General features: G+C 38.3%; 1 protein-coding gene across 7 annotated transcripts in view; it reads right to left on the bottom strand.

Moving 5' to 3' along the window:
- The window catches only part of MAST4 (microtubule associated serine/threonine kinase family member 4), an 816,735-nt gene that overhangs the window by 394,918 nt on the left and 394,449 nt on the right, over positions 1–27,368 (bottom strand). For 4 of the 7 annotated variants that reach the window (XM_072606463.1, XM_072606461.1, XM_072606466.1 and 1 more), the window contains one exon: positions 18,373–18,447. The exons of the other annotated variants lie outside the window; for them this stretch is intronic. In XM_072606463.1, coding sequence (XP_072462564.1) covers positions 18,373–18,447 — 75 coding nt within the window. The remainder of the gene's footprint in view (positions 1–18,372; positions 18,448–27,368) is intronic. 7 annotated transcript variants of the gene reach the window in all.

The raw sequence follows: 27,368 nt of genomic DNA on the forward strand, positions 1-27,368 counted from the left end.
CTATTTTCAGGTTCTATCCAATGTGTTGGAGGCCTTCCTCTCTGCCTGCTGGGGCTAGCAGCAGAGCACTCTGTCTGTCTCCCTTTTATCTTTCCCCTCCCCACACAATCAAGCTTCTCTTCCTATCACATATTTCACTGAAGACAATCTTTCACCGTTATTTTTCTTCCAAGCTCCTCTCCAGTTATGGAGTCTAGCCTGCTCCTGCCTGCCACCTGCCTCTCCACTGCCCTCCGTAATCTACATTGTTCATTCTCCTTAGATTGGTGCCACCCAGTTCTCATTTCCAAACAATGACACTGGTCCACCAACAATGCTGCTTTAAAAAGAAGAGTATTAAAATACTACATAAGGATAGTTAGCTTACCATTACTAATGTAAAATGGGACTAAGTAAGACTAAAAACAAAAATACAATTCTTGGTTGCAAAGTCATTGGGCACAGTCCTGTCTTCTCTTAGTTCTACCTACCTAGCCACACTTTTTCTGGATCCTTTGCAAGATCATAATGCATGTCCTCCAACTATACATGGGGACATCCTTTGGTTCTGTCCTGGGCTCTCTTCTCTCTATATACTCTCTGCACTGATCCTCATCTATTCCTCAGGGCTCAACTATCATCTCAACATAGGTCACACACACGAACACACACAGAGTTGCGTATGGATGGCTAGGCGTTGCAGTGGATAGAGTGCAGCCCTGGAGTATGGAAGACGTGAATATATGGCAACCCCTCTAGTATCTTTGCCAAGAAAATCCTAAATGGGGTCATGGAGAGCTGGACATGACTGAAATGATTCAACAACATCCTATATGTGTATACATATATGTGTGTATGTTTGTATGCTGAATGGATGATGAAGATTTAAGGAGGTTTAATCTGGGGTAGGACGGAATTACCAAGTTGGGTTTTTGTACATTTACTTAAATGGGCTGGGAAGTGTACATTTTCTACATTTGTTTTTTTGAACATTTTCCCCAAATGTTTTAAAAGATTCTGCTCAAGAAAAAGCTTAGTCAAAATGTTCTTCATATGATGAATACACCACACACTGAATACTGATTTCAGAACTGTTTCAGAACAAAATAGCCATAGGAAGATAGGGCTCTGGACATTAAGTTATTGTTAAACACACTAACTTGTCTTTTACAACAACAAAGAGGATGGCTAACGTGTGCTGTAACATGACAAGCTGCTTTCTCGCTTACTTCACCAGACCGTTAGAGCCTGTCCCGTAAGGAGCCTCGGAAAACACGGGTCACACAAACGAATGTCATGAGCTTTTCTGAATTAGCACTCCGAGAAATCAATCAAATGCATAAAATTGCCTTCATTCTGTTTTTTTAAAATCCGGAACTCTATACTACGTGAAAAAGATAAACCTAGCAAACCTGAAATGTTTTACAGCACTTGGTACTCTGGCAGAACCACTCCATTGCCCGGCAATAAGAAGGGTGGCCTCCATGATCTCTTTTCAAGGTATTTCCAGCTTCCTTTTCTCCACTTAGGAATTTCCTGATAAATAGGAATATCATCTTGATTTTCTTTGGTCAGGATAAATAAAGAAACCTATTAAAAACATATTCCTCAAAAAAAAGATAAAAAAAGTGGTTTTATGAAACACGTGCTTCTACTAAGGAAGGGGGCAGATGTACACTGTCTCAGAAAACATTTAACAAGAGGGGCCTAGAATTAGAATGTGAAGAGTGTGTAAGGGACACAGTGAGGCAGGAAAATATCCTGGAAAAAGTCCTAGACTTGGAGTCCAGGAAGTGCTAGATTTGACACAGAACTGATGGATGTTTGTTCACTATATGACCCTAAAGAAGTCATGACATCACAAAGTCTGTTTGTTTCCTTATCTTTAAAATGGGGGTATTAATACACTACCTATTTCACAAGGCTGCTTTGAAGAAAGGGCTTTGTAAATATTAAAAGTGTTATGGAAATAGGCATTATTATCATACTCTAACTCAGAGGTTCCTGAACTTATTTAGCCTGCAACCCCCTACACACACAAACACACACACACTCACACACATAGCCACACAGACACAAACACACACTACTCAGTGTCTCCCTGGAAATCTACTTTTTTTAACCCTTTAAATTTTTTCTTAAGTTGTATCATTTAAAAAATACATATTTTTTAAAATGATGCATCTTAAATTTAATGATTTATTATAAATTCAGAGATTTTCCTGCATTGAAATTTCGATGATACAATATTGCATCATGTAACCACATATTAAATTGTAAATAAGTCATTACATGCACATATTCCTGCCAATGCATGCTGAACTTCCTAGCAAGTACCACATGCTCACCTGCCAACACTTGCTTGTTAAGACCTGTTGGTGGATTTGACCACAGATCAGTTATAACCTGCATTTTGCGTGTTAACCTGAAAAATAATGCCATCACTTTAACTGTTAGACCGCAGGTGAAACATGAATGAACACTTTTTCAAAATTTTCTTCTCTTTACTTCTTTCTTCATGCTTCTACTACCTCATTACTTTTATTCAAAGCCCCCAAATGCATCAGAAACTACTACTACCCCCCTGGATCATTCCAGCACTCCCCGGGGGAGAAATCTATGCACCCTCCCATTCATTTAAACAAAAAAAGGGAATGAAAATGGCAAAAATTAAGTTACCTATCTAAGATTTCAAAATTCATCTGTTGGCAATATTGTTCAGTCATTTCAGTTGTGTCTGACTCTCTATGACCCCATTTGGAGTTTTCTTTCTTTTCTAGTTTTCACTGGAGTGGTTTGCCATTTCCTTCTCCATGAGGAAACTGAGGCAAATGGTTGACTTGTTCAGGGTCACACAGCTAGTAAGTGTCTGAGGCCAGATTTTAATTCAGAGGACAAATCTTCTGACTCTAGAGCCTGCTCTCTATCCAACGAGCCACATAGCTGCCCCTGTGGCAAAGTCAGGGAGGTTTCATGATCTAAAGTCTAACGCTCTTGCCGATACACAATTCTTAGGAAAGACCAGATTAAGCTCCAGAGACTCTGTGGAGTTTCAGACATTAATAGTTTATGTGTACATATGTATATACACGCATAAGTTATTATGCATGTGTAAACATATATGTATGCATACATGCACACATATATTGTTTATTTTATATTTAACACAGCATATATTTCAGTCTCTTATATGTATAATGTATTATTGTCTTCACGCACACTCACATATGAATTTTATTCCAGGGTGAGGGTGGAGGGGGCAGTGCTGATAGTGCAGTGAGTGGATAGGGAACATGATAAGGAAAACTACGGAAAACAGAAAGCCTGCGATGCTGCACATGCTCCCTTAATGATGGTATCTATATTCTTTCACAGAATTGATGGATACAAACTTGGATTTTATCAGGTCTAACTCTCCACCTAATATACAACATCCTCATGAATGCTCATCCACAAAAATAATGTGGTGAATGTTCCTCCTCTCTTTTTTGAGATAAGCAGTTATTCCTCTTTCATATCCTCTGCTAAGTTCTTGACATACAAATCTTCAACCATGATAACTCTGAAGAAGATTCACAAGAACAACCCAATTGTTTGAAGACTCCTAATTAAAACTTTTTCTGCTCTCACAAACTAGATCTTAGTCTTTAATGACCTAGCCTGCAAGTGAAGTCCAACCAAGAAAAAGTTCTCCCAGTTTGGTTGGTGGTGTACATCTACCAGCCCTGAGCTACGTGACTCTGGGCAAGTCACTTTAACCCTCAGAGGCTCAGTTTCTTCAAACCACTCAATCAACACACGTTCATTGCCCATGTGCCACAGACTGTGCCAGGTGCTGGGTATACAAATATAAAAAATGAAACAATCTCTTTTCTCACAATGTTTTCATCCTATCAGAAGAAGGCACACATGTAACTATATAGAGAATTAACACATATAAAGTGAACCCCAAATCAATTCAAGGCAGTTACATGCAGGGGAGTTAAGGAAGCAGGTACTGGCAGTTGGGGGAAGTAGGAAAGGTTACACAGATGGTGCTTAAGTTACGTCTCTGAGTAAGGGAAGGATTCTCTGACGCAAAGGTGAAGGAGGACTGAGTTCCAGGTATTCAAGAAGGCCAGTGTGAAGGTACAGAAATGGGAAACAGAGTGCCATGTGTGAAGAACAGAGAGGGCATTTTGACTAGTTTGAGTGTGTGAAAGAAACACATAATGGAACTGAAAAGACAGACTGGCAATCAGCTTGTGAAGGACTTTAAAAAAAACTGTTTAGTGATAAATGAATAAATAGTATTTTTTTTTAAAAGGCCATTTATGTTTGATCCTAGGAGCAATGGGCAGGCATTGATATTTATTTAGTAGGCGAGTGAAGCAGCCACATTTGAGCATGAGGAAAATCACTTTAGTAACTGTGTGGAGGCTGAATTGGAGTAGGAAGAGACTTGAGGCTTGGAGCAGGAAGGTCACTGCAGTAATCTGGGTAAAAGGTGATAGGACAGAAATGGAGTTGGAGGCTTAGTGAGCACAGAGAAAGGACTGAGTGTGAGACACACTGCACAAGTACAAATGTCAACACTAACAACTGACCAGGTGGATAGGGTGAGGAAGAGCGCCGAGTCTGGGATGACATTTATGTTGGGAAACTGATGATGTAAAATAAAAGATGGTGATGCTCTCACTGCCTATCTCTAGAGCTATGGTAAGAATCAAGGAAAATAACAAATGTAAATGAATTGCTTGAACTGCTACATGGATATGGATTATTATTTTTTAAATCCATAGTAACTGAGAGCTTTAAATTTATTCTATATGTAATCTGAATTGTAAGCTTGCATCTTTTTTTTTATTCTGTGTTCCTGGATGGCACATGATAACAGAAAGCAACATCACAGAAAATATGAAAAAGTAAGTACAAAAATGGTAGAAAATAGAGTTATTTCTGAAAGGTATAATACACATCAAGCATTTTGTAGGGTGTACATGGAGAAAACATCTATAAACTGTGAAATATAACTTTTCATTGATTTTTACCTAAGACAGAATTTCCTGTTAATGCTAGCTAAGGGGTACAGACAATCTAGGAGCTACAACAGAAAAATCCCAATGTATTCAAGAGCAAATACAAAGAATTATCCAAGGATATGATGAATGGAACTAGAGGGATTTATTTATATTTTTAAAACACAACATTTTAGATGCAGTCAGCTAAACAGACAAGCCATGTTACCTTTTCCACCTCTGTGGCACCTTTAGAATTATGGAACAAGTATATTCTATTTTCAGCTCCAGCTCTTGTTAACCACATTTGTTAGTTTCCAGGACAAACCAATGACAGAACAGCAGAAGACGATGGCATTAGAGGGCTAGGAGGGTGGGTAAAAGTATGGCCATGAACGGCACAGGAAAGAGACAGGTCACACCCATTTGCACTCCTATGGAATCAGTTGATAGTACCATTAGTTTACAGCGTGGAAAATAAGATGATGCCAGCTTACAGGTAGGGAATTGGAATAGGAGTGCTTCAGTGAATGCAAGAACTGGTTACCATTTGATGTCAGCTTACAATGTATACATCGGTGAGATTACTGCATAGTGGTGGGTGAGAAGATTTTTCCCTTAAGTCAGTGAAGTGCTAGGGAAGGCAGAGAGAAAAAGAATAAGGGTGGGAAACAGCATGGTGGTGGCTATGCTCAATTGTGAGTCTCCTTCCACTATGTTATCATTAAAGTATGTGCTAGTGTTCACAGATGTCATAGATACTAGTTCAGGTCAGGTTTTTGTGTGACTACCTGGCATACACATTTCATTTTAACTCAAGACACTAAGTACCAGGTCCTTGCCCTCAGGAAGTTTATATTCTACAGCATCTACAGATATGAAGAGCAAGAAATGGGTACAAGCTGGGAGATGGAATAGGGCAACCCTCCCCCCAAAGAAAGGAAAGGGAAAAAGAAAGAAGTCCAGAAAGAATCATAGACAAAGAAGACAGCTTTGACAGCTAGATGTTGATTATATATTGAAGAAAATAAAGATTTTGCAGTTTCATGTACAATCTCCTCCAGGTCTTCCTGGATCCCAGGCCACCTTTCTCTATGAACTTTTGACATACCTAATACATAGGATGCCATATTGCCTTTCCAGAGCAACACCACTAAAAAAGCAAGACACTCTGCTAGGCATAGGGGCCCAAACCAAAAATAAAAGTGTTCTTGTCTTCAAGGACAGGGCTTATATTCTATTAAGACTGTAAAAAGTCAGCCAAAAATAAATAAATGGTAATTTGAAGAAGTAAAGAGCAGGAAGAGCTGGGGGGATAATGGAAGGCAGGCATGCGCTAAAGGAACACAAAGATTATTAAGGGCAGGGGAAGGAGTAAATATGCTGATGCTTATTCACTAAAAACCAGCTCAACAACTGGGTGCCATTGTTGAATTGGAGATTATCATCTAGCACAGGTACATGGCAGGATGGCACCAGGGAGGCATTCTCTATTAAGAAATGTACAATAATTATCTGATTCATAAAGAACTTCAAGGATTACAAAGCATTTCTTGACAACAACCTAGTGCAATAAATGGGACACATATTAAAGTTGTGACCAAGGCGCAGGCTGAGTGACTTGTCCAAGGGTAGTATTTTCATTTGTTCTTCACACTGCACCAGATCCCTTCAGATATCAACGAACTGAAGCCACGTGTCACATAGCAAGCTTTTCCAGCCCCAACTTTCCCCAGGAGGCACATACGAAGGAATATAAAATTAAATCAGCACTTGTTTCCAAATGAATATCTTTAAGACTATGATGCAAATATAGTCACATTTAAGGCTTTAATTACATGTATTTTCTTTTTTTTCCTCCAAATTCTTAAAGAAAACCAGAGACACACATACACAGAGACAAAGACAGAGAGAGACAAGGAGACACAAAAACACAGAGACAAGGAAGCAGAAAGACAGAGACAGGCACAGTGATACAGAGACCCTGAGAGACAGAAACAAAGAGATAGAGATACAGGGACAAAGACGCAGAGACACACACATAAAAACCCAGTGACAGAGAGACAGAGACACAAAGACAGAAAGAAACACAGATACAAAGATATAGAGAGACAGAAATGGGGAGATAGAATATTTCCAAATACAGAGTAGAACAGAAAGAGGGTTGTATATGAAGCCATAACTTTCTATTACGTACAGTTTGCTTTTCTAAAAGTATCTAATAAATTCAAAATGTTACTTTCAAAGCTAACCTGCTTGTCTGAGTTTCCTTGTGAACTTCTTCTGCATTAAAAAAAAAAAAAAAACCAAAACCTTCTGCCTTGAATATATTTTGGACATCTGACCTTTATCGGGGAAGATTGCCGCAAATATTTTTCTCAGTTAACTGTTTGCATTCTAATTTTAACTGCATTGATTTTATGCATATTATTTAGCTGCATTTATTTGTTGCAAAGCTTTTCAATTTCATGCAATAAAAATTGTTCAGCTTAACCTCTGTGATCCTTTTTTAACCAAAGAGTTTTGATGATTACTGCATTATAATAAAGTCTGAGTTCTGTTACTGCTGGGTCTCTTTTCTTTTTAAAAAATAATTTTTCTTGAGAATCTTCACCTGTTGTTCCTTTAGATGAATTCCATTATTTTTCTAGATTTCTCAAGCAATCCATTTTGGTTTGATTGGTATGAAACTGATAGGCAAATGGATTTGGGTAAAAGTATTATTTTAATTATATTGGCACAGCCCAACCATGTGCAAATAATATAGCTTCCCTTATTTGGGCTGTGGTTATTTCTGCAGCATTCTGTATCTATGTTCATTGAGTTACTAGGTGTGCCTTAGTAGGTGGACTCCCAGACATTTCATGTACTATATAGGAATCTTCCTTTGACTGCAAGAAAACAGAAAGAACGATGACTGATCTTCGTTTCTTCGGTGGGTTTTCTATGTAGATCAATATATCACCAGCCACAATCAATAACTTTGTTTTTTATTCACCTATACTTAATTTCTCAGGTATTTTCTCTTGTCTAAATGCTGTAGATTGCATTTATATCACTACGTTAAATAGGCATAGTAATAATAAGAAAGGCCTATCATTTTTTCTATTGTATATAATGCTAGATTTTGGTTTTAGATACTATTTTTACTATATTAAGGAAGTGCCCGTTTATTCTTATGCTTTAAAAAATGTTTCACTGAAAGGTTTTTCTGTGTCTTGATATAATGATGCAATTTTAATTTTGTTACTAATATGGTATATTATGTTTCAATCAATGCAGCATTTTCAGTATATATCTGACTTAATCATGATGTACAGTCTTTCTGGTACATTGGTTTAGCCTCTTTGCTCTCATGTCATTTAAAATTGTTCTGTTTGCAGTCTTTGGGTATGTTGGTGTATGTGTGCATGTGTGTGCGTGTGTGCACGTGTGCGCGTGTGTGTATACCCACTTTGTCTCTTTCTGCTTTAGGTACCAAGATATTTGACTAATAGAAGGGATTTATTAAGATCTCTTATTTTCTTTCTATTTGTGTAATATTGGAATTCACAGTTATTTGAATGTTTAATGTAATTTGGTCCTTGTCTCAGGTTTCTTGTGGGAGGAGAGAAGAAGCAGTTCGTTTCTGGTCTATTCAATGTCTTTTTCTGAGATTAGGTTAATTAAAATCTCTATATCTTCTATTTATCTTAATATTTCAAGTTTTGTAAACATTCATCCATTTTACTTAAATTGTCAAATTTATTTGCATAAAATTGGACAAAATATTTTCCAAGAAGTTCTTTAATTTATTCTTCATTTGTTGTAATTTCTCCTTTTCAATTTTTGATACTGATAATTTGTTTTTTCTCTCCTTTAAAAGGGACTAATGGTTCATCTCAAAAAAAAAAGACAAACTCTAGCTTTTTTGTAGATTCACTGTACTTTTTCAATTCATTAATCTCTACTTTTCTTTCCAGAATTTCTACTTTGGTATTTAAGAACTAGTATAGCTGGAGCCAGGAAGACTCATCTTCCTGAGTTCAAATCTGACCCCAGCTACTTACTTGCTGTGTGACCCTGGGCAAGTCACTTAATCCTGTTTGCCTCAGTTTCCTTGTCTGTAAAATGTGCTGGAGAAGGAAATGACAAACCATTCTATTATCTTTTCCTGGAAAGCCCCAAATGGGGCTACAAAGAGAGTCCCTTTAAGATGGGCAAAGTACTTTATATAAGCTGTGTCCTTTGGCCCTCATAACATCCTGTGTGAGGTTATTTTTATTTTTCTAATTTTACAAATGAGAAGACTGAAGCCCATAAAGTTGCCTTACTTTACTAAGGTCTGTTTGGAAAGGGAGAAAACATTTATTAAACACCTACTATATTCCAGACATTGAGCTAGGTACTAGGAATAAAAGTCCAAAAGGAAATTGTAGCCTTCCCTTTCAAGTATCTTACTCATGCAGCCAACTGGTATAATTTAAAGAACAAACAGATACAATGTAACTTAGGGGGTCTCTAGCAGCTGGCAGGAATCAGGAAAGGATTCCTGTAGATAGTAGCACTTAAATGGAGTTTTGGAAGAAACAAGAGATTCAAAGAAGAGGACCTAAGGAAGTACTGCATTCTAAATATGGAAGGCAAATGCACAGATGCCAACTCAGCAATGGCTATTTATTAAGCCCTTTCTGTGCACCAGGCACCTTGCTAAGTTCTGAAGATACAAAAAAGAGGTGAAAAACAGTCTTTGCCCTCCAGGAGCTTACACTCTAAGAGAAGAGACAACATGCAAATCTATTCAAAATAAGCTATATGCAGAGATGGGGTGGCACATGACAGAAAAGCCGTGAAGTCAGTGAAGAAATGTTTGACAAGGCTGGAAAGTTAAGCTTTGGTGAGGTTGTGAAGAAGTTTATAGCTTATCTTACAAGAAAGAGAGGGTTCTTACAATTTATGAAGAGTGATATGGGCCAATCTGCATTTTAGGAGAATTATTTGGCCATAAGCCCCGCCACGTGCCTAAAATGTACTTCATCACCTCGACCCATTAAAATGCTCAGCTCCTGCAACCCCTCCTCAGTAAGCCTTCACTCCCAGATGCCATCCAGCTGAGAGCACTTCCTCTGAGGGTGTTCTAGAGTCCTTTGTCTTCACCACACTCTACCTGTTACTGCGCTTATTTGTGTAAATACAACAGGTTAGTTTTCTGAGGGGACTACACTGATTTTACCTTTGTTATCTCCAGTCTCTGTCACAGTGCTTAAAGCCTTTTCACATAGTAGGTCTTAATAAATATTTAGAGAATTTAAGGACACTAAAATAATCAGGGCAGATACGGTGGCTAATTAAGCAAAACCATTAAACCGCAGAAACACCAGAAACTAGGTGCAAGATTAAACAAAAGTCAGGATGGAAGAAACTTGAATTGGATCAACCAGTATTCTAATATTAACATAAACAGGCAGGAATAACGAGAACTTAGCTGTCCTGTGGAAGGCCTGTCATATGAAAGAGGAGGTAGACTTGTTATCTTTGACTGCAGAATGCAGAAGCAAGGTCTATGAGGGGAAGGTATAAATCAGAAGATTCAGGATCAAAAAATATCATAAAGAAATTCTTGACAACCAGAACTCTCCAAAAGGGGAACCATAGGCTGTCTCGGGCAATTAGTAGGATCCCCCTTATTAGAGCTCTCCAAGCAAAGGCTCAGTGACCACTTGTCAGGTGTGTCACAGAAGGGTGCTTCTTCTGGGTTTGCCTGGGCGGTCTCTAAGGGCCCTTCCAAATCTGAAATGCCTTGTTTCTATGAAATGAGACATTTCTAAATAATTTGTTGTATCCCATGGCCAGACTATACACTCCTTGAGGGCAGGGAATGTCTTGCTTTTGTATTTATATCCCCAGTGCCTAGCCACAATGACTGGTAAACAAGACTTGTTCACTGAGCAACTGACATAATCATGAAATTCAGATGAAAGCCATATAAAATAGAAACTGAAAAATTAATGTGGCAAGTTTAACAACGAAAAGGTTAAGGAGGCTCGAAAAGTGGAGTAGGAGTCTGGGGAGTAGCTGCCTACATTCCGTTCTGCCCCTAACCAGATGTCTGATTTTACACTGTCATATCCCATCTCTGGGGCTCGGTTATCTCAACTATAAAAAAGAGGCTGTTAAATTAAACCAGCTCTAAGGACCCTTTAAGTTCTAAGGGGCTAAAATTCTGTGCATTGTAATCAGGGGGCAGCTAGGTGGCACGGTGGATAGAGCACTGACCCTGGAATTCAAATCTACCTTCAGCCACTTACTATGTGTGACCCTGGGCAAGTCACTTAACCCTGATTGCCTCCCAAAAAAACCAAATGTGTATTGTAACCAGCCAATATGATGCAATGATTAATGGATATGGTAGCAATAAGGAAAGAAATGTTATGGACAAGATTTAAACTGAGAAACAGAACTATGAGTTTAAGTGAGAATATGGAAAACAGAAAGGAGTTTTAATAGAGTAAATGGCTACTGTGATCTTCTAGCACTGATTACAGAAGATATATTAGGGGGAAAGTACAAGTCCCAACTATAAAATAATAGGAAATTTTTTAATATAATGAGGAGGGGAGAAAGCGTAATCAACACATACATACAAATTAGTGTTGTCCTTTCAAAGTGTTCACCTTGTTAACAACACTTAACCTACGTTTGCTGAATGGAATGTCATTTGAAGCAACAAATAGTCCTCCTTTGGGGGGAGCTGATTTTGCCTCTTAAAAGTTATTCAGAGACAAGTTTGTTAGATAGGGTAAGTGATCATGTTTTGGGTCAAAAATAAGACATTTTATTAGGAATTAAGGTTTTCATTTGGTGTTAAACTCGCTGTAAAGGCAATTTATAAGGTTGCCTGAAAAAGGAAAAGTGCTTTGACATTGGAATCAGAAGATCTGGATTCAAATCCTGTCTCTGGTGAGCAACAAAAATGAAGCCATTTAAGTTTCCTGCACCTCATTTTCATCCTTTATTTTAGATAAAGTGGTTGGGCTCAGTGGCCTGTGAGGGTTCTTCCATCTCTATCTGGATCTGTGATCCTTTGCTAACTACATAGAGGTCATTTATAGATCTGAGCTGTCATCTACTACACTTCTCTTTTAAGGAGGAAATTGACACCCAAAGAGGTTGGTAGAACAAGAGGGCCAATGTCTCCTAAGCAGTAGGTGGTGACTTCTGCAATTGCCTAGCTCCCAAGAAGAGCCAGAACTTGAACCTAGGTCCCTTGACTCCTCCATTCTACTATGTTACCCCTGCCCCCAAACTAGTTCTTCCCCAAAATAACACAACACTTATGGGGTAAATTACACAAATGCCCATATGCTGCCATGACTTATCTCAAATTATTTCATGGTCTTTTTTAAAGTGTTGCCTGCACAACTAAAGGGGAAGGTTTGAGAGTAGAAACTGTTTTCTTTTCCCCTCCCCCCCAATGCCTAACACAATGCCTTGCAGAAGACAGATACTTAACAAATATTTGTTGAAAGATTGGATTATAACTTTAGAGTGACATTGAAATTTGTTCTTTGAGATGATCTGGTCCAACCTCACCCCTACAACTACGTGGACATTTTACATACAAGGAAACAAGCCCAGAGACTTGTGGTTAGTCTAAGGTCATGAGATCATAGCTCTAGAGATTGAAGTGACCTCCAAAATCATCTAGATGAGGAAACTAAGGCCCAGAGAGGTTAAGACACTTGCCTACAGTCACATGGCAGCTAGGTGATACAGTAGATAGAGTGGGGGACCTGAAGTCAAAAAGATTCAGCTTCATGAATTCAAATCCAGCCTCAGACACTTACTAGCTATGTGGTCCTGGGCAAGTCACTTCACCTGTTTGCCTCAGTTCCTTATCTATAAAATGAGCTGGAGAAAGAAATGGCAAACCAGGCCAATATCTTTGCCAAGAAAATCCCAAATGGGATCACAAAGAGCTGGCCATAACTGAATAATAAAGCACACACAAGTGGTTTGCTGCAGAAAAGGAATTCAAACCCAGATCTCCTGGCTCCAGATCTGATGCTCTTTCCTGGAAATAAATCCTATATGTGAGCTGGCATCAAAAATAAAATTACAAACAGCCTTGAAAATTACTACGACAGATACACAATTTTTTTTTTTTACAATTTCTTCAAAGCTACATTTTTCTACTCTTTTAAATGGCCACAATACTGTAACTAGAATGAGGAAAATCACAAGGTTTCTTCCTTTATTCCTCCACCAGCTTCCTACTTCCCTAAATAGACAAGTGCTACAGACTCTAAAAAAGATAAATTATTCTTTAACACTCTTATAATTCTTGGGACTGTGGGGTGTTAATTACTATCCAGAAACTCAGTGCATAATGAAGCGACGAAATGTATATATTTCAAAACCCAACCCTTCAGTGCTTTACAAATCAATCTCCATTTGCCCATGAGAACATGGACAGAAACACCATTTGTGATTTATATAGCTGAAAACTCATTTTTGTTTGCTTTATCGCACATGTTCTAAGCAGCGGCCATGAACGTTGTGCAGGGACCAGAGAGCCAACCAAGTTGCTGTGCTCACGGTCTGAACAGTGAGTTTTGGGATCTCAAAAACATCACCAGAATTTATTTATTCTAAGGTTAGGATAAAAAAAAAAAACTTTTAAAAGGATCAATCCTAAAAGGTTTATAATACTCAGAAAAGTAGAACATCTGCTCTGAGATGGCTCCAGGGCTGATTTCACCAACAAGGCAGCCAAGGCTTCATAAGGCCACCTTCATTAGAAAGAGTCACAGAAAGTGATGAGATCACAAAGGCATTTCAAGTCCCACAATTGAGGGGGGAAAGCACACAGCTTGAAGCAGAAATAGGCTTCTGAGAGCTGCAGCTTTTGGGGGATGTGTGTGTGTGTGTGTGTGTGTGTGTGTGTGTGTGTGTGTTTTATTTCTTAAACAAACCAAGAGTCTTGACTTGCAATACTTCCTTCTCTGCTTCTGAGACTTAACTTGTCATTAGCTCCTGTGCCAGCTAATACTTTTGCATTATAACAAATTCAACACTGATGAGCCTTCCAATTTATGTAGGCAATTCATCTAGAATAAATCTTTATCATCAGAATGGGCAGAGATGCCAGGAGATCTGGATCCTAATCCTCTGGACACATTCCCATGGTTTTTATGTCCCTCCGCCTTCTCCCATCTTCACTCCTCCCACCCCTGTCCCCTTTGTGTCTGTATCCAATTGATTTTTATTTAAGAGGAGCCTTTTCCAGCTTCACAAATAAGTAGTTTTCCCTTTGAATTGTCATTCCTATAGCACATTCTTCCTGATTCTCGCTTCTGTTGTTGTACACAGTCATTTTCACTGGGGAGAGTCTCCTCTCTAGGTTCTCTTAAAGTTTCTCCGTCTTACAGTAACAGATATTTTGCAGCTTCCCAGTGGACAAGCTTAGCCATATCTGAGCTACATTACCTGCCTTTGATTTCTCTTTAACCCTTTGCTCTTATTCAAATAAAATAGATTTAAAGGATTGTTTTCCTGGACTCAGTGCACACAAAGTTACCTAACTCCTTAAAAAAAAATAGCCACACTTTTCCATACTTCTCACTTGGGTGTCAAAATCCAGGAATTGCTAGCTTGTGGAGTATATGCTTCTTAGGGAATATTTTTAGGTGGTAAAGATTGGCTAAAGCAGAACCATACGTGCAATAACTACAAGGATGTAAGTGAACAAAATAGGAAAACACAACATAAGTTGGATCAGCTGTAATGGTTAATGATTGTTCCAAAAGGCTGATACTAGAACACACCAATATCCTCCAGGTGTAGAGGGTACAGATATGGAACATGACATACTCAGTCATTTGTAGTCACTCTGTGATAGGGTTTTACTTAACTGTTTGCTTAATTGTATGACTATAAGACCTATTGCTGGAGAAACTGAGGCTGTGAGATCCCTTGAGTTTCGGAGTTCTAAGCTGCCACAGGGCATAATACAACCTGATGACCATACTAAGTCTAGCACCAATATGGTGAGCTTTCCCAGGAGTAAGGGGAGACTGTGAGTGGCCGTCATGTTCCCAACCAGGCAAGATACGGAGACCCAACCTCAAAACAAAACAAAATAACTATTAGCCTCCCTTCCCTCTCTCCCCTACACTCCTTGACCCTGGAGAGACACTTAAACAACACACTCCACTTTAAGAGGAAGATATTCCTAGGTAATTATGATAGTAAAAAATCCATTAATGAATTGCATAGAAATGGATCGCCATAAAATACAGTGATGGAAGATCACTTATGGTCTGCAAGTAAAGAGATTAAATTGGGAGTATGGAAATAATGTAATTCATTAATACTATTTTGCACATTTGCTATACATAATTTCTTTGGCTTTTGGGATTTCTATTGTACTGTATAACTATATTTGCACAATTTCAACTTTGATACCTCATTTTAGTTACTAGTATGCATGATACTTTTCCAGCTAGATTAGACTCCATGAAGGCAGTGGTTGTTTCCTTCTTTTGCCCCTTGGCAGAGCCTCAACAAAGATCTGCTGAGTGAATTCATATTTATAATAAGCCCTAAAGTCAAGGAATAAACATTTAATGGGACAAGAACATTTTCTATCATTTCATCCTTTCTCCCAAGTTATAAATTTGAATACATAACAAAATCAGCATATTTAAAATACCAAGCACGCCATTGACTATAAATTGTTAGTTTCATCTCCTAGAACTGAAGAAAAGGATACCCAACATCATGGGCCAGCGATGATTTTGCTAAACTGTTTTTTGACTTCCAGGTAATGAAACTAAAAATGATTCAGCGTGGATTCTTAGTCAAATGGCTTACAGTAAAAGGTCACTGACCATATACTAGCATTTTCCTTTCCCATTGTCTAAATACTATACCCATGTAGTAACTATCTTTTTTCAGATCATCCTCTTGAATGTTAGTAAAGATTTCCTGGCCCACAATCAAATCCACATTACCTACAGCAACTGAGCTATATTTTCCCCCAGAAAAGTAGCTGACCTTTTAAACCTATTTTGTGATACTATGGAGTCTATTCATGAAACACCAAGAGCAAGAGGTTGTTAAAGTTCATCCAGAAGAAAAAGTCACGATTCTCTTCAAAAATACCCTCAGCATCAATTGAAGAAACTAGTTAATTTGTTGTTGTTGTTCAGTCTCTTTCAGTTATGTCCAAATCTTCATGACCCCATTTGAGGTTTTCTTGGCAAAGGCACTGGAGAAGTTTGCCATTTCCTTCTCTAGTTCATTTTACAGATGAGGAAACTGAGGCAGGGTTGAATGACTTGCCCAGGGTCAGATGGCTAGTGAGTGTCTGAGATTGGATTTGAACTCAGGAAGATGAGTCTTCCTGATTTGCAGCCTAGAACTCTACTGCACCACCTAGCTGCCCTCGTTAATATGTGCTGTAATACAAAGAACTGAGGGGAGAAGAGATTGAATGATATATAATATAAAGACAGAATGACTACAAGACCATTGACTTAGCTCTGAAAGGGACTTTAGGGACCACTTTGCCCAACTCACAAGAAAACTGAGGCCTATAGAGGTACATGCACACACATCCTAAGTGGCAGTATCAGAATTCAAATCCAGGTCACCTTATGTCAGATCCAGCATCTTTCCCTCTTTGTAACAATAAGAGAAAAGAAAGAGAAAACAATGCATTTTGCAGCCCAAATGCATGCTGACATTGAGATTCATGCCAAAACGTCCTACTATGTTATCCTTTCATAATAAGGTCATTTTAACACTTTAGAAATTAAGCTGAAGAGGAACAGGAAGGGAAGGAAAGGCAGGGAGGAAATCCAGAAGGACTCAGGTCACAATGAATCCTGTTTTATAGTAAATAGAGAAAATGGAAAGGAATTAGTTTGCAAATCTAAAGGAGGTCAAGGACAAAGGGAAAGGACCCATATGTACAAGAATATTTATAGCAGCTCTTTTCATTGTAATCAAAGAACTGGGAGCAAAATTGGTGCCCATCAGTTGGAGAATGGCCATGCTATATGAAAGTAATGGAATATTACTGTGCCCTAGGAAATGAAGAATTCAAAAAACATGGAAAGACTCACATGAACTCATGGAGAATGAAATGTGCTGAACCATGGGAGAAATTTACATGGTGATCACAATATTATAAAATAAAACAAGTTGGAAAGATTTAAGAAGTCTGCTCAAAGCAGTGAATAATTGTAACTTCAGAGAAATGATGATAAAGCATGTCATCTACCTCGAGAGTTAGAGGTAATGGACTGGAAGAGCAAAATGAGATGTGCTATTTCAGACTTGGCCAAAGTGCTGATTTGTTTTGGTTGGCTATATACACTTTTGGTGTTTAGACTTATTCGAGGGAGGAGGAAGATTTAGTTAGAGACGAGTGATAGAAATGCAAAAAGAGCACACACAAAAAAATCTTTTCAAAGGGACAGAAGAAAATTAAAAGTATAAAGGAGCTATAGAGCAAATTTAATAATTGTCAAATTACAAATTTAGCAATTTAATAAATGCTAAATTTAACACATACTTTAAAAATTACATGTGACAGTTCAGTTTCTCCTTTGGTCCTTTTCTTGATCTTTGTATATTAAAATGTTTCTGTTTGCTGATTGTTAATTCATAAGAAAAAGTGATTTTTAAAAAATAATAAAATAGATGAGTCGTAGAAGATGGGCAGCTGTAGCATCAATGGAAATAATATTCTTATTGATGAAATCACAGATCCGTAAAATCATCAATCTAGACCAAGCAGGGACCCTTCATTTTACCTGTTAAAGAAAATAAGGCTCAGGAACATTAAATAAGTTGTCTAAGGTCACATATAGGCAATACGTACCAGAGGGGATTCAAACCTGCGTCCTCTGCCTCTAAAGCAAGTACATTGTACCATGATACCTGCTTATTAAATTATGGAAGAAAACGAAGGTTATCGGGGTGGCTAAAGGGCATAAAATCTAAGAAAATTTCAGAGTGAATTTCTTCTCTCTCCCCCCAAAACATAACAAAACTTCCATAATTTCAAGGAGAATGTCAAGACCGATGGCAAGTAGCCAAGAGCGCAAGAGGAAGTGTATAGGTGTGGTTAATGAATATAGAGCATACAAACACAATAAAACACAATAAACACACATACAACAAAACACAATTAAATTTTAATTTCCTTTCATAAGGAGACCTCTCAGACCCAGAATATAAAATATTTTAGGATTACAATTCACACACACACACACACACACACACACACACACACACACACACACACACACACACACACACACACACACACACACACCATGATGACCCACTCAAATACTGATAATCCTCCCCACCAATGCAGATAGGCTTATAAATGCCTACTCACTTTTGGAGCTGATGTGTCCACTAGTCTCTGCCGATGCCGGGCTGAGCTGAAATGGCTCTTCGGAGGCTGCCCTTCCTGACAGTGAATGGAAAGGGGGGAAATGAACAGGAGAAAGGAAGAGGAGAAGGTGGGACGGGGAGTGATGGAAAAATGGCCAAAAAAGGGAGAGGGAAAGTGTTTAACTATACTTGAGTCATTATCTGTCTAAAATTTTATAAACATAAACAAAGTACATTTGATATTCTCCCAGTAAATATATACACTACAAATACGCAGTTAAACTTCTTCTCTGATAGCCATGCATGCATACTTTATAGCCCAGAAATGTGAGAATTGAGACATCCGTCTTCCCATTAGAATTTCAGAGGTTATAGTTTCTTAGGGTCATCTTTGTGATTTCATTATCTGGTATTTTCTATGTTGATAACAGGGAAAATAAAAGAGTGGGGCTAGTGAAGGGTAATTTTATCCACAAACTCTGCTAATTCAATTACACCTCAACATTTGGAGATTCTGTCCTTCTTATCGTAATAGAAGGCATGTCTCAGATCATCAGTGCTCCTTCCCAATCACATATCCCTGGAATAACAGGGAATTCCAGAGTTCTTTCCAGCCTTGAAATCACCTTTGCCTGAGAAGCTGTGCCTTGACTCATCTAAGACACATCCCTGCTGAGTTCTCTGGCAATCACCAGAGTCTGTCCAGTGATGTTCTGGAAGCCCAAAAGGAAAAAAAAAAACTGATAATCTTACATAGTAATCTTGTTCTGGTGCTCAAAAGAGATAAATCTATCCTAAGGCATGCACCTTCAAGTAATCTAAAGGTCCATTTTTTCCTGCTCAGTTTGACAAGCCCATTTGAAAGGGGAAGGTTTGGGCTGGGATTTTGAAAGACAGGCATAGCTCTCCACCCCCAACTTCCTAAGAAACTCACCAGACAAATTTAACTCAATAAACACTCATTAAACACCTGCTAGGCACAAGGCCCTGCAGTGGACGCTGGGGACGCAATCAAAGAATCTAAGGAGGAGTCCTGCCCAGTGACTGACAGTATAAACTTCCCTGGTCATTTGAGAAAGGTCTGGGCCAGGGGCAGTATTAGCTCTCTGCCCCTGAAATCCCTTGATAAGAAGAAAAAGGGGCAGCAGATACAAAGCTCCCAGAAAACGGCAAGCAGTGATCAGTTACTACCTGGTCACCTCTACTTGACAGAAGGAGGATGTGAAAGGAACATCCTATTAGTAAAATGCTCTAACCCTAACCCTAAATGTTTTTTTCCTTCACAAAGATAACAGTTCTATTACTTTAAGACATATATCAATCATATCTACTTGAATTGTCAGCAAACGTTGCAATAACCACCTTACAGAAATGTCATAAATGGCAAGTTGCAAGTGAATATCCCCTCCCGTAACTGACATGCCAACATTTGTCCCCCCTCTTCCCTTGCTTTCTTTTCAAAGATGTAAGGAAATATTCTTTAGATTTTTATCTCCTGTAGACAATATCCCAAAGCTTTAATATGAAAAATCATATTTAGGACTGCATTGGATCTCTTGTTCCTTGGCCCTTTACTTTCTATTAGCTCATTGTGGTTTTGGCCCTTCTTTGTAGACCTAGAACCTAGCACAGTGATTTAAAAAGTGCTTCTTGACCATTTCTCTTTCTCTTTCCTGCTGCCTCTCCCTTCTCTCCTGCCCTTCCTTCCCTAAACACCATCCCTCACCACCTCCTTCCCTCTCCTCATTCACTCCCAACAACTTCAGCTTCCACCTTTAAACAGAGAGAATCCCAAGATAATAGCTCTTATCTCAGCCTTTCTCCTAAGTTCCAGATCTGCATATCCAGTTGCTTATAGGATATTTCCCTTCAGATGTCTTTCTGGTACCCCAAGGTCAACATATCCAAAAGCAAATTTATTGTTTTTCCCCCAATAATTTGCTCATCTTTGGCAGTACCCTCTTTCTGTGGGTGGCTCAACCATTTATCCAGTCTGTGGCATCTGGAATCTTGGTGCTATCTTATTTAAAATCCTTCCTTCTCCCTCAGCTTGAAGACCCCACAGCTTCTCAAGTCCTGTCCTTTCTTCCTCCACCATCTTTACAGGTTTCCTAGATCTCCATTCCTGTAGCCCCCTGCTCTAGTCCAGGCCCACTATTCACCCACCTGACCTATAAGCAAGGACCTTCCTGCACATTAACACTCTTGTCTCCAATCCGTCCTTCATGTTGCCACAGACTAATCTTAGCTAATCACGTTTGACTACATTTAAACATTATCTTTTGAATTTGATAGGAAACACCCTTCCCTGAAGCAAAATAATGGACTGGCCAGGAGATTACCAATATTGTTATTTTTAAAGCATGTTCAGCAAGGGGAAAATTTTTTTCTCTATCATTCTGCAAAGGTGTACCCCTAAAAAAGTGCTCTAATTACATGTAAACAAATAATTATCCTCACTAATCCAAATGGGAAGAAAGCTGTGGATTGTGATTCCATATGGAATCGTTACAACTGATTTAAATGTTCCAAATCATAATAAGGAAACATCATCCGTATGAACAATGCCAGATTCTCCCCCTCACCAGGAAAAAAAATTAATCACAGAGTTAAATATACATTTCCAGTCAACATGCAAATTAACTCAATTCCAAGCCTGCATGTTATAGCGCTTCTTCTAATACCAAGGTGAAAACAGTTGTTGGTTTATTTTCTGGTTTTTGTTGTTTTGATTGGCCAATTGTTCCCTGAATTCGGCAGGGGGCAGATGTGGCTGTTAAATCTCATACCTAAAACCAGAGCCATAATATTTGTGCCTCCCCATTGGAAGACAGCTGGTGAAAAGATATCTCATCTTTTAAGGAGATTAAACGGGCCCCTGAATTCTTGTCTCCTCTTTCATCTCATTTGTTATCAAGCTCAATGAATCTGGAACACCAGAAGCACAAGATTAACAAATGGATCTATAAAATAATCAATGTATTTACACAAAGATTCAAGTGATACATCCTAATAGAAACTAAGGGGCAGGCTGAAGAATTAGAGCTATTTTAATGAATTGCACATAGAAATAAAATGACAGTCTAGGCAATCAGAACAAGTTTTTTTTCAGCATAGGACCTTATTTCAAAAACTTACTCTAAAATTTATTTTTTTAATAAGATATAGTCGTGCTGAAATCAATTATTTAAAGAAGCTTAAATTTCTTAATCTCCAACTTTATAATACCACAATAGCAACATAATGGCCAACAAGTCACTCCTGGATTGGGAGGAGGAGGTGCCGCGGGTGGGAGAGGAGAAGAAACACAAAATATACGTATGCTCAGAGTTCAGTGTAATGGAGAACCTCTGCAGCAAAGTTGCAGACTTTCACCAACAGTTCTGCTGTTGCAGGGTACAGAAACTCCTGAGGTTGTTTGGGTACACATATCAAGGCTAGATCTGAAGACCATTCACAATTGCTTAGAACAAGCACAAGCTCATTGCTTCCTCCCTAAATCTGTTAGAACACTTTTTGTGTACATCTTCCCCATCCCACTCCCCACACTCCACTTGCAAGTTAGGGATTTGTAACCAGCATAATCATTTCAAGGTCTTTCCTAACTCATGGTGTGTTTTTGGTTTTCTTGGTTGCGACTTGCGATTTCATCATGTTCGGCAAACTCCTGATATAGAAGCTCCCTCCACTAATTCCCATCTTCTGTCTCTCTGTTTCTCTCTCTCTCCCTCCCTCCTTCCCTCTCACTCTTTCTCTCAACATAAATATATATACACACATACATGCAGAGACAGGGACAGTCTTAGAGAGCTGCCTTGGGTATTGAACAGTTAAGTGATTGTCCATGATTCCACAGGTAGTACTCAGTTCTCCTTAAAGGCTGGATTCAACCCAAATTTTCCTAACTCCCGAGTCAGTGGACCTTCGGCATATTACCCCAGGCTGCTGATTACTCTATGACTTTTGAGTAATCCAACATGGTTTTGACTCAGTCTCAACTGATTACTTGCCCTGCTAGCTTCTGATCATCAGAGGACTTCAACAATTCCAAAGACCACAAGTAAGCATCTACAGCACTTAAAAAAGTTTTCCACTGTTTGAAATTTGTGTGTGACCAAACAAATATTTATTAAGTACATACTACATGCTAAGTACTATGCTATGCACTGGGGGGGAGAAGTACAAAGAATAAATCAATCCTTACTAGCAATGAGTTTTCAATCTACTGGGAGATATAACAAGGATATATTAAACAATGAATACAAATATTTAGAAACATATATACAATACATATACATATATGTATATATATACAATATTTAGAAATGTGTATGTATAACAAAGTAATTAAATGCAAAGAAGGAAGGTACTAGTATTTGGGCGACTCTGAAAATATCTTATGAAGAAGAGTTGCATCAAAAGGAAGAGAAGAGTTTATGAAGTAGAAGGAAGATGGAAGTTCATTTCAAGCATGGGGGGAAATGCTGAAAATGGATAGTTCTTAAGGGTATCCTAACTACCATTTGGCAACAGGAGAATATTTGCTTAAATTTTCAGATTAACATCATGGCTTTGTCACTATATCATATCCAGAGGGTATTAATTTGCCACTGATCATATGCTCCAAAATGAGCAAGTAAATGATGTCTTGTTGAGGTATTTATTTCCCCACAGTAGAATATATTGGTTACATCAATAATTGGCTTCATTAAAAAGAATTTCTTTAGGAAAATTAAAATCCAGCACAGAAACCTATAAGATTCTCTTTAAGTTACTAATTCATAATCAAAGAGTAGTTTAACTCTAATAAAAGTATATATACCAATCATTCATATAAAGGCAAATGGATTTTGGGACTCCATTTTCTTCAAATATTCTAAGTCTAGTCCTGAATACTCAATGGCAAAGCCTTCATCCTTCATAAGCCATTCTGAAGTGAAACGCTGTCCATGGTGCAGAGGTGACATGGCAGTAGTGGTTGATGGTCATCAAGTCAACAGTTTACATTACGTTATCTATCCACTATAAATTATATCTATTTGTATGTACGTATGTGTATATACTATACACATATTATACATACTTATGTTATATATGTTCCCAATTTAATGACTAAATAATTCAACTACCAAATGAGATATTTGCAAAGTAGTTTGTACCAAGCCTGGCATATAGTCGACACTTAAGTCTTATTTCCTTCCTTCCCACCTTCATCCTGGGCTCTAAACCCTCTCTTCCACCCTTCAGAAAGTTTTCCTTTGCAGAGTGCTTCAGCTTTTGGGTGGGGGAGTATAAAATCTTTATTTATGCAGTCTCAACCAAAACCAATTAGCTGTGCTAATAGCTACTGCTGAAAGGGGCAGATTCCAAGTAAATTAACAAGCTATTAGTTTGAGGACAGAAATGTCAACAAAAAACAACTGACGTTAGCTAAATCATTGATCATTGTATAATTCACTAAGATTTCTTCTGGTAACTAGGAAAGGAGAAACATCTTCATGCATGGTGTGGCACTGTTTTCAAACCATATATAGTTCTCTAAACTGGTAAATCAAACCACTCACTGTTTCAGGTTTATTTTGAACCATGTCATCACCTTGCATATACAGGATGGTACATATGACAGATCAATTATGAATTTTCTGGTGTATGAAGAATTTAGTAGAGAACTTCATGTGAATTGAAACCTAATTCTTTTGGTCAAGTTTGGCAACCTTAATTCCAATTCAGTAGCCCTAGAAGAATTTTTAACTCTATATTCAAAGCAGCCCATCATTCCCATTTTAGAAAGGAAAAAAAAATCCCTTCTTAGATATCTCCAATTTGGAGATGTCAAGAAAAGAAATGAATAGCATGTAAAGGTCTATGTTAATGTTTCACATACTTTTGGAATAATTCATACAAATCCATCATGAAATTTTTAAAATTCTGAATTATTGGTAGAGAATTCGAAGTAACGTTTACAGTCACCTCTGAGGAATCAGTATTACCCTTGCCCACCCTAAATCCTTACAAAATATCATATTTTAATAAAATCAAGACATTATAAACAGGAAAAAGTAGCTATTGAACACCAACAAATCGATTCAACAGTGAATCTCTAGGCAAAGCAAACCAAGTCCTCCATTATTGAATGGCCAGCATCATATCAGTTCGCAAATCTATAAGTTTTAACAATTAGCAAACATGTCCAGCTAATCGAAAGAAGGATCCGGAAGGCTACTCAATGTTCAAATGTGCCACCTAGGGCACAGAACACATTTTATAGTTATGAGGACACAAGCATCTGTTGTCATAATCCACGGTTCTAATTACACTGTAATTTGTGGAGATCTCCATAAGCCATAACTTGATAAAGATGAAAAGACCTCATTTAGTTTCACTTCCTTTCAAGGACTTAGCTTTTCAAATTCGTTTTCATGACCTTCAGGACTTGTATTGAAAGCTGTGGAGAAGGGAAAAGAAATAGGAACCTAGAAGCTGAGAGAGCATCCTCCAGGATGCCCAGGACACTGTGAGTAACACAGGCACATCAGGTCATTTGTGGGAAGGGAAGATGTTGATGTGGTTGGATAGTGATTCAAAAAGATAAGCTCACATAGGAGAGAGCACCACAGATTGTTATTTAACAAAAACAAACAAACAAACAAACAAAAACAATTTAAATGACTCGTGACTATTTTTTTAAATGAGCCTCTTCAATCCCTAGGATATTAACAAGTCAACAAGAATTTATTATTAACCTACTATGTGTCAAGTACTGTACTAAATGCTAGGAATAAAAAAAAAAGGCAAAACCCAGTTCCTTCAGTCAAGGAACATACACTTGCAAATGTCTACATATGAATAAGATGTATAGGAAGGAAACAAGTATTTATTAAGCACTTACTATGTGCCAGGCACTATGCTAAATACTTTACAAATATTGTCTTATTCAATTGTCACAACCACCCTAGGAGGTAGGTGTTATGATCCTTATTTTACAGGGAAGGAAATGGAGGCAGATAGACCTTAGGTAACTTGCCTAGGGTCACACAAGTGTCTGAAGCCAATTTGAACTCATCTTCCTGACTCCAGGTCCAGTGCTCTATCGACTGAGCCACCCAACTGCCTCTGAATAAATTGGAGACAACAGAGGAAAGACATTAACATTAAGGTGGATCAGGAAAAACCTCTTGAGAAAGAGACATGGGGGGTCTAGCTTTTTAAACCAGATCTCTGAAAGCAGCCAGAGAATCCAGCTGATAAGAAACTAAGAGGGAGAGAATTTCAGGCCACTGAAAATGCATCCAATTGGGAAATGGACTTGCTAGTGAGAGCAACAGCAAAAGGTTTAACGTCATTGGATCTCAAGGTAAGTGAAGGGGAGTACGGTGTAAGATCAATTATTTCTTACGTGAGGAAGCCATGTAAAAGATACCATCACTCCCTGATAAGGAAGTGGATTGGTCATACATAAGGGATCACCTTCCCACACTTTGGCTCCATTCACCATCCTCTCTAACCCCCACCCCCAAACCTTCCCACCTCTTCCATGTACCTTTTAGTTGGATCCTCCAAGGACAACTATAAACGGACGAGAATGACAATTGCACAGGATGACACCCTCTGAATGGGCTGATTGTGCACCGACAGAGCACCCATATCAGAGAGATAATGAATAGATTAAAATACTCAAGTATAAGTGGTTGATCTGCAAACAGTTGGCTTCATACAAGTGCACCATCAGAACAGTACAGCAAAGCTACTAGGACTATCCTTCATTCCTCCATATCTGCTTCCTCGTTGCTCAAGGCTATATGATACCATTTTACAATAACTTTTCCTCTTCACAAGCCCTTGTAATACTTGTGGTATTCTTTTTAACCTACCATCGCTTGTCTAAAACATGGCCAGGATGGTGAAGTTGACTGGAGTAGTGGAAGCCACAGCAATGACCTACTGAAATTTTGCTCCAGCCTCAGCATCTCTCTAAAATGATGAGAGATAAAGTAAATTCTATCTTCAATGACAGACACAATAAATCAATACGTGATTTTAAGTGCCTACTACACCCAGCGCATTGTGCTAGGCAGGATACAAAGACAAAAGCAGAGCAACGCCTACCCTCAAGGATTTATGTTCTCCTAGGGGCTATATGTTCACAGATAAGTAATCACAGGATATAAGCACCATTAGAGAGGTGGAGACATGAGGAGGGGAAAACTAAGCCCCTAATAAACTTATAGAAAGAATTCAAAACCAGATCCTGAAGATGGGACATTTGACCTAGACCTTGAGGAAAGGAAGTAGGAGCAGGTGGTGCAGTGGATAGAGTGCTTGGCCTGGAGTCAGGAATACTGGTCTTCCCGAGTTCAAATCTGACCTTAGACACTTACTAGTTGTGTGACTCTGGGCAAGTCACTTAACCCTGTTTGCCTCAGTTTCCTAATCTGTCAAATAAGCTGGAGAAGGAAATGGTAAACTACCACAGTAACTTTGCCAAGAAAACCCCAAATGGGAGTCACAAAGAGTTGGACATGACTGAAAAGACTCAATAACTCTTAAAAAGAAATCCCGACAGTATGACTCTATGCATGGAGTGCCTAAAGAAATTTGTACTCAGGACAGTTTAAAATGGATCTTGGTCAAACTTTCTTTAAGTTGAGAAAGTCAGCAGAAAATTTAAAATTTCAGAAGAAAAAGAGGAAAAAATGACAACATGAATAGTAGCTTAAAAGTTCACAAATGCTAAGGACACCTGTTTTACAAGGGAATTAATTTTTCCCGATTTCATAATCACTGTAATTTCCTGGAGACTTCACAACATCTGTTTTAGGAATCAAACTGTTGTATTACAGCTGAGATATGTTGATTTTTTTTTAAGTTTACGGCTACTTTTAGAAAAATGTGTGGGCCCTATATTATGTTAAATCTACCATTAAGTGATATTCTGTAAAGGCATTTGAGAAGCTTACCTATTAGTTCATATTAACAAATTTTATTTCAAATATCATT

This window comes from Notamacropus eugenii, chromosome 4 (genome assembly GCF_028372415.1).
Source record: "Notamacropus eugenii isolate mMacEug1 chromosome 4, mMacEug1.pri_v2, whole genome shotgun sequence".
NCBI classification, from domain to species: Eukaryota; Metazoa; Chordata; class Mammalia; order Diprotodontia; family Macropodidae; genus Notamacropus; species Notamacropus eugenii.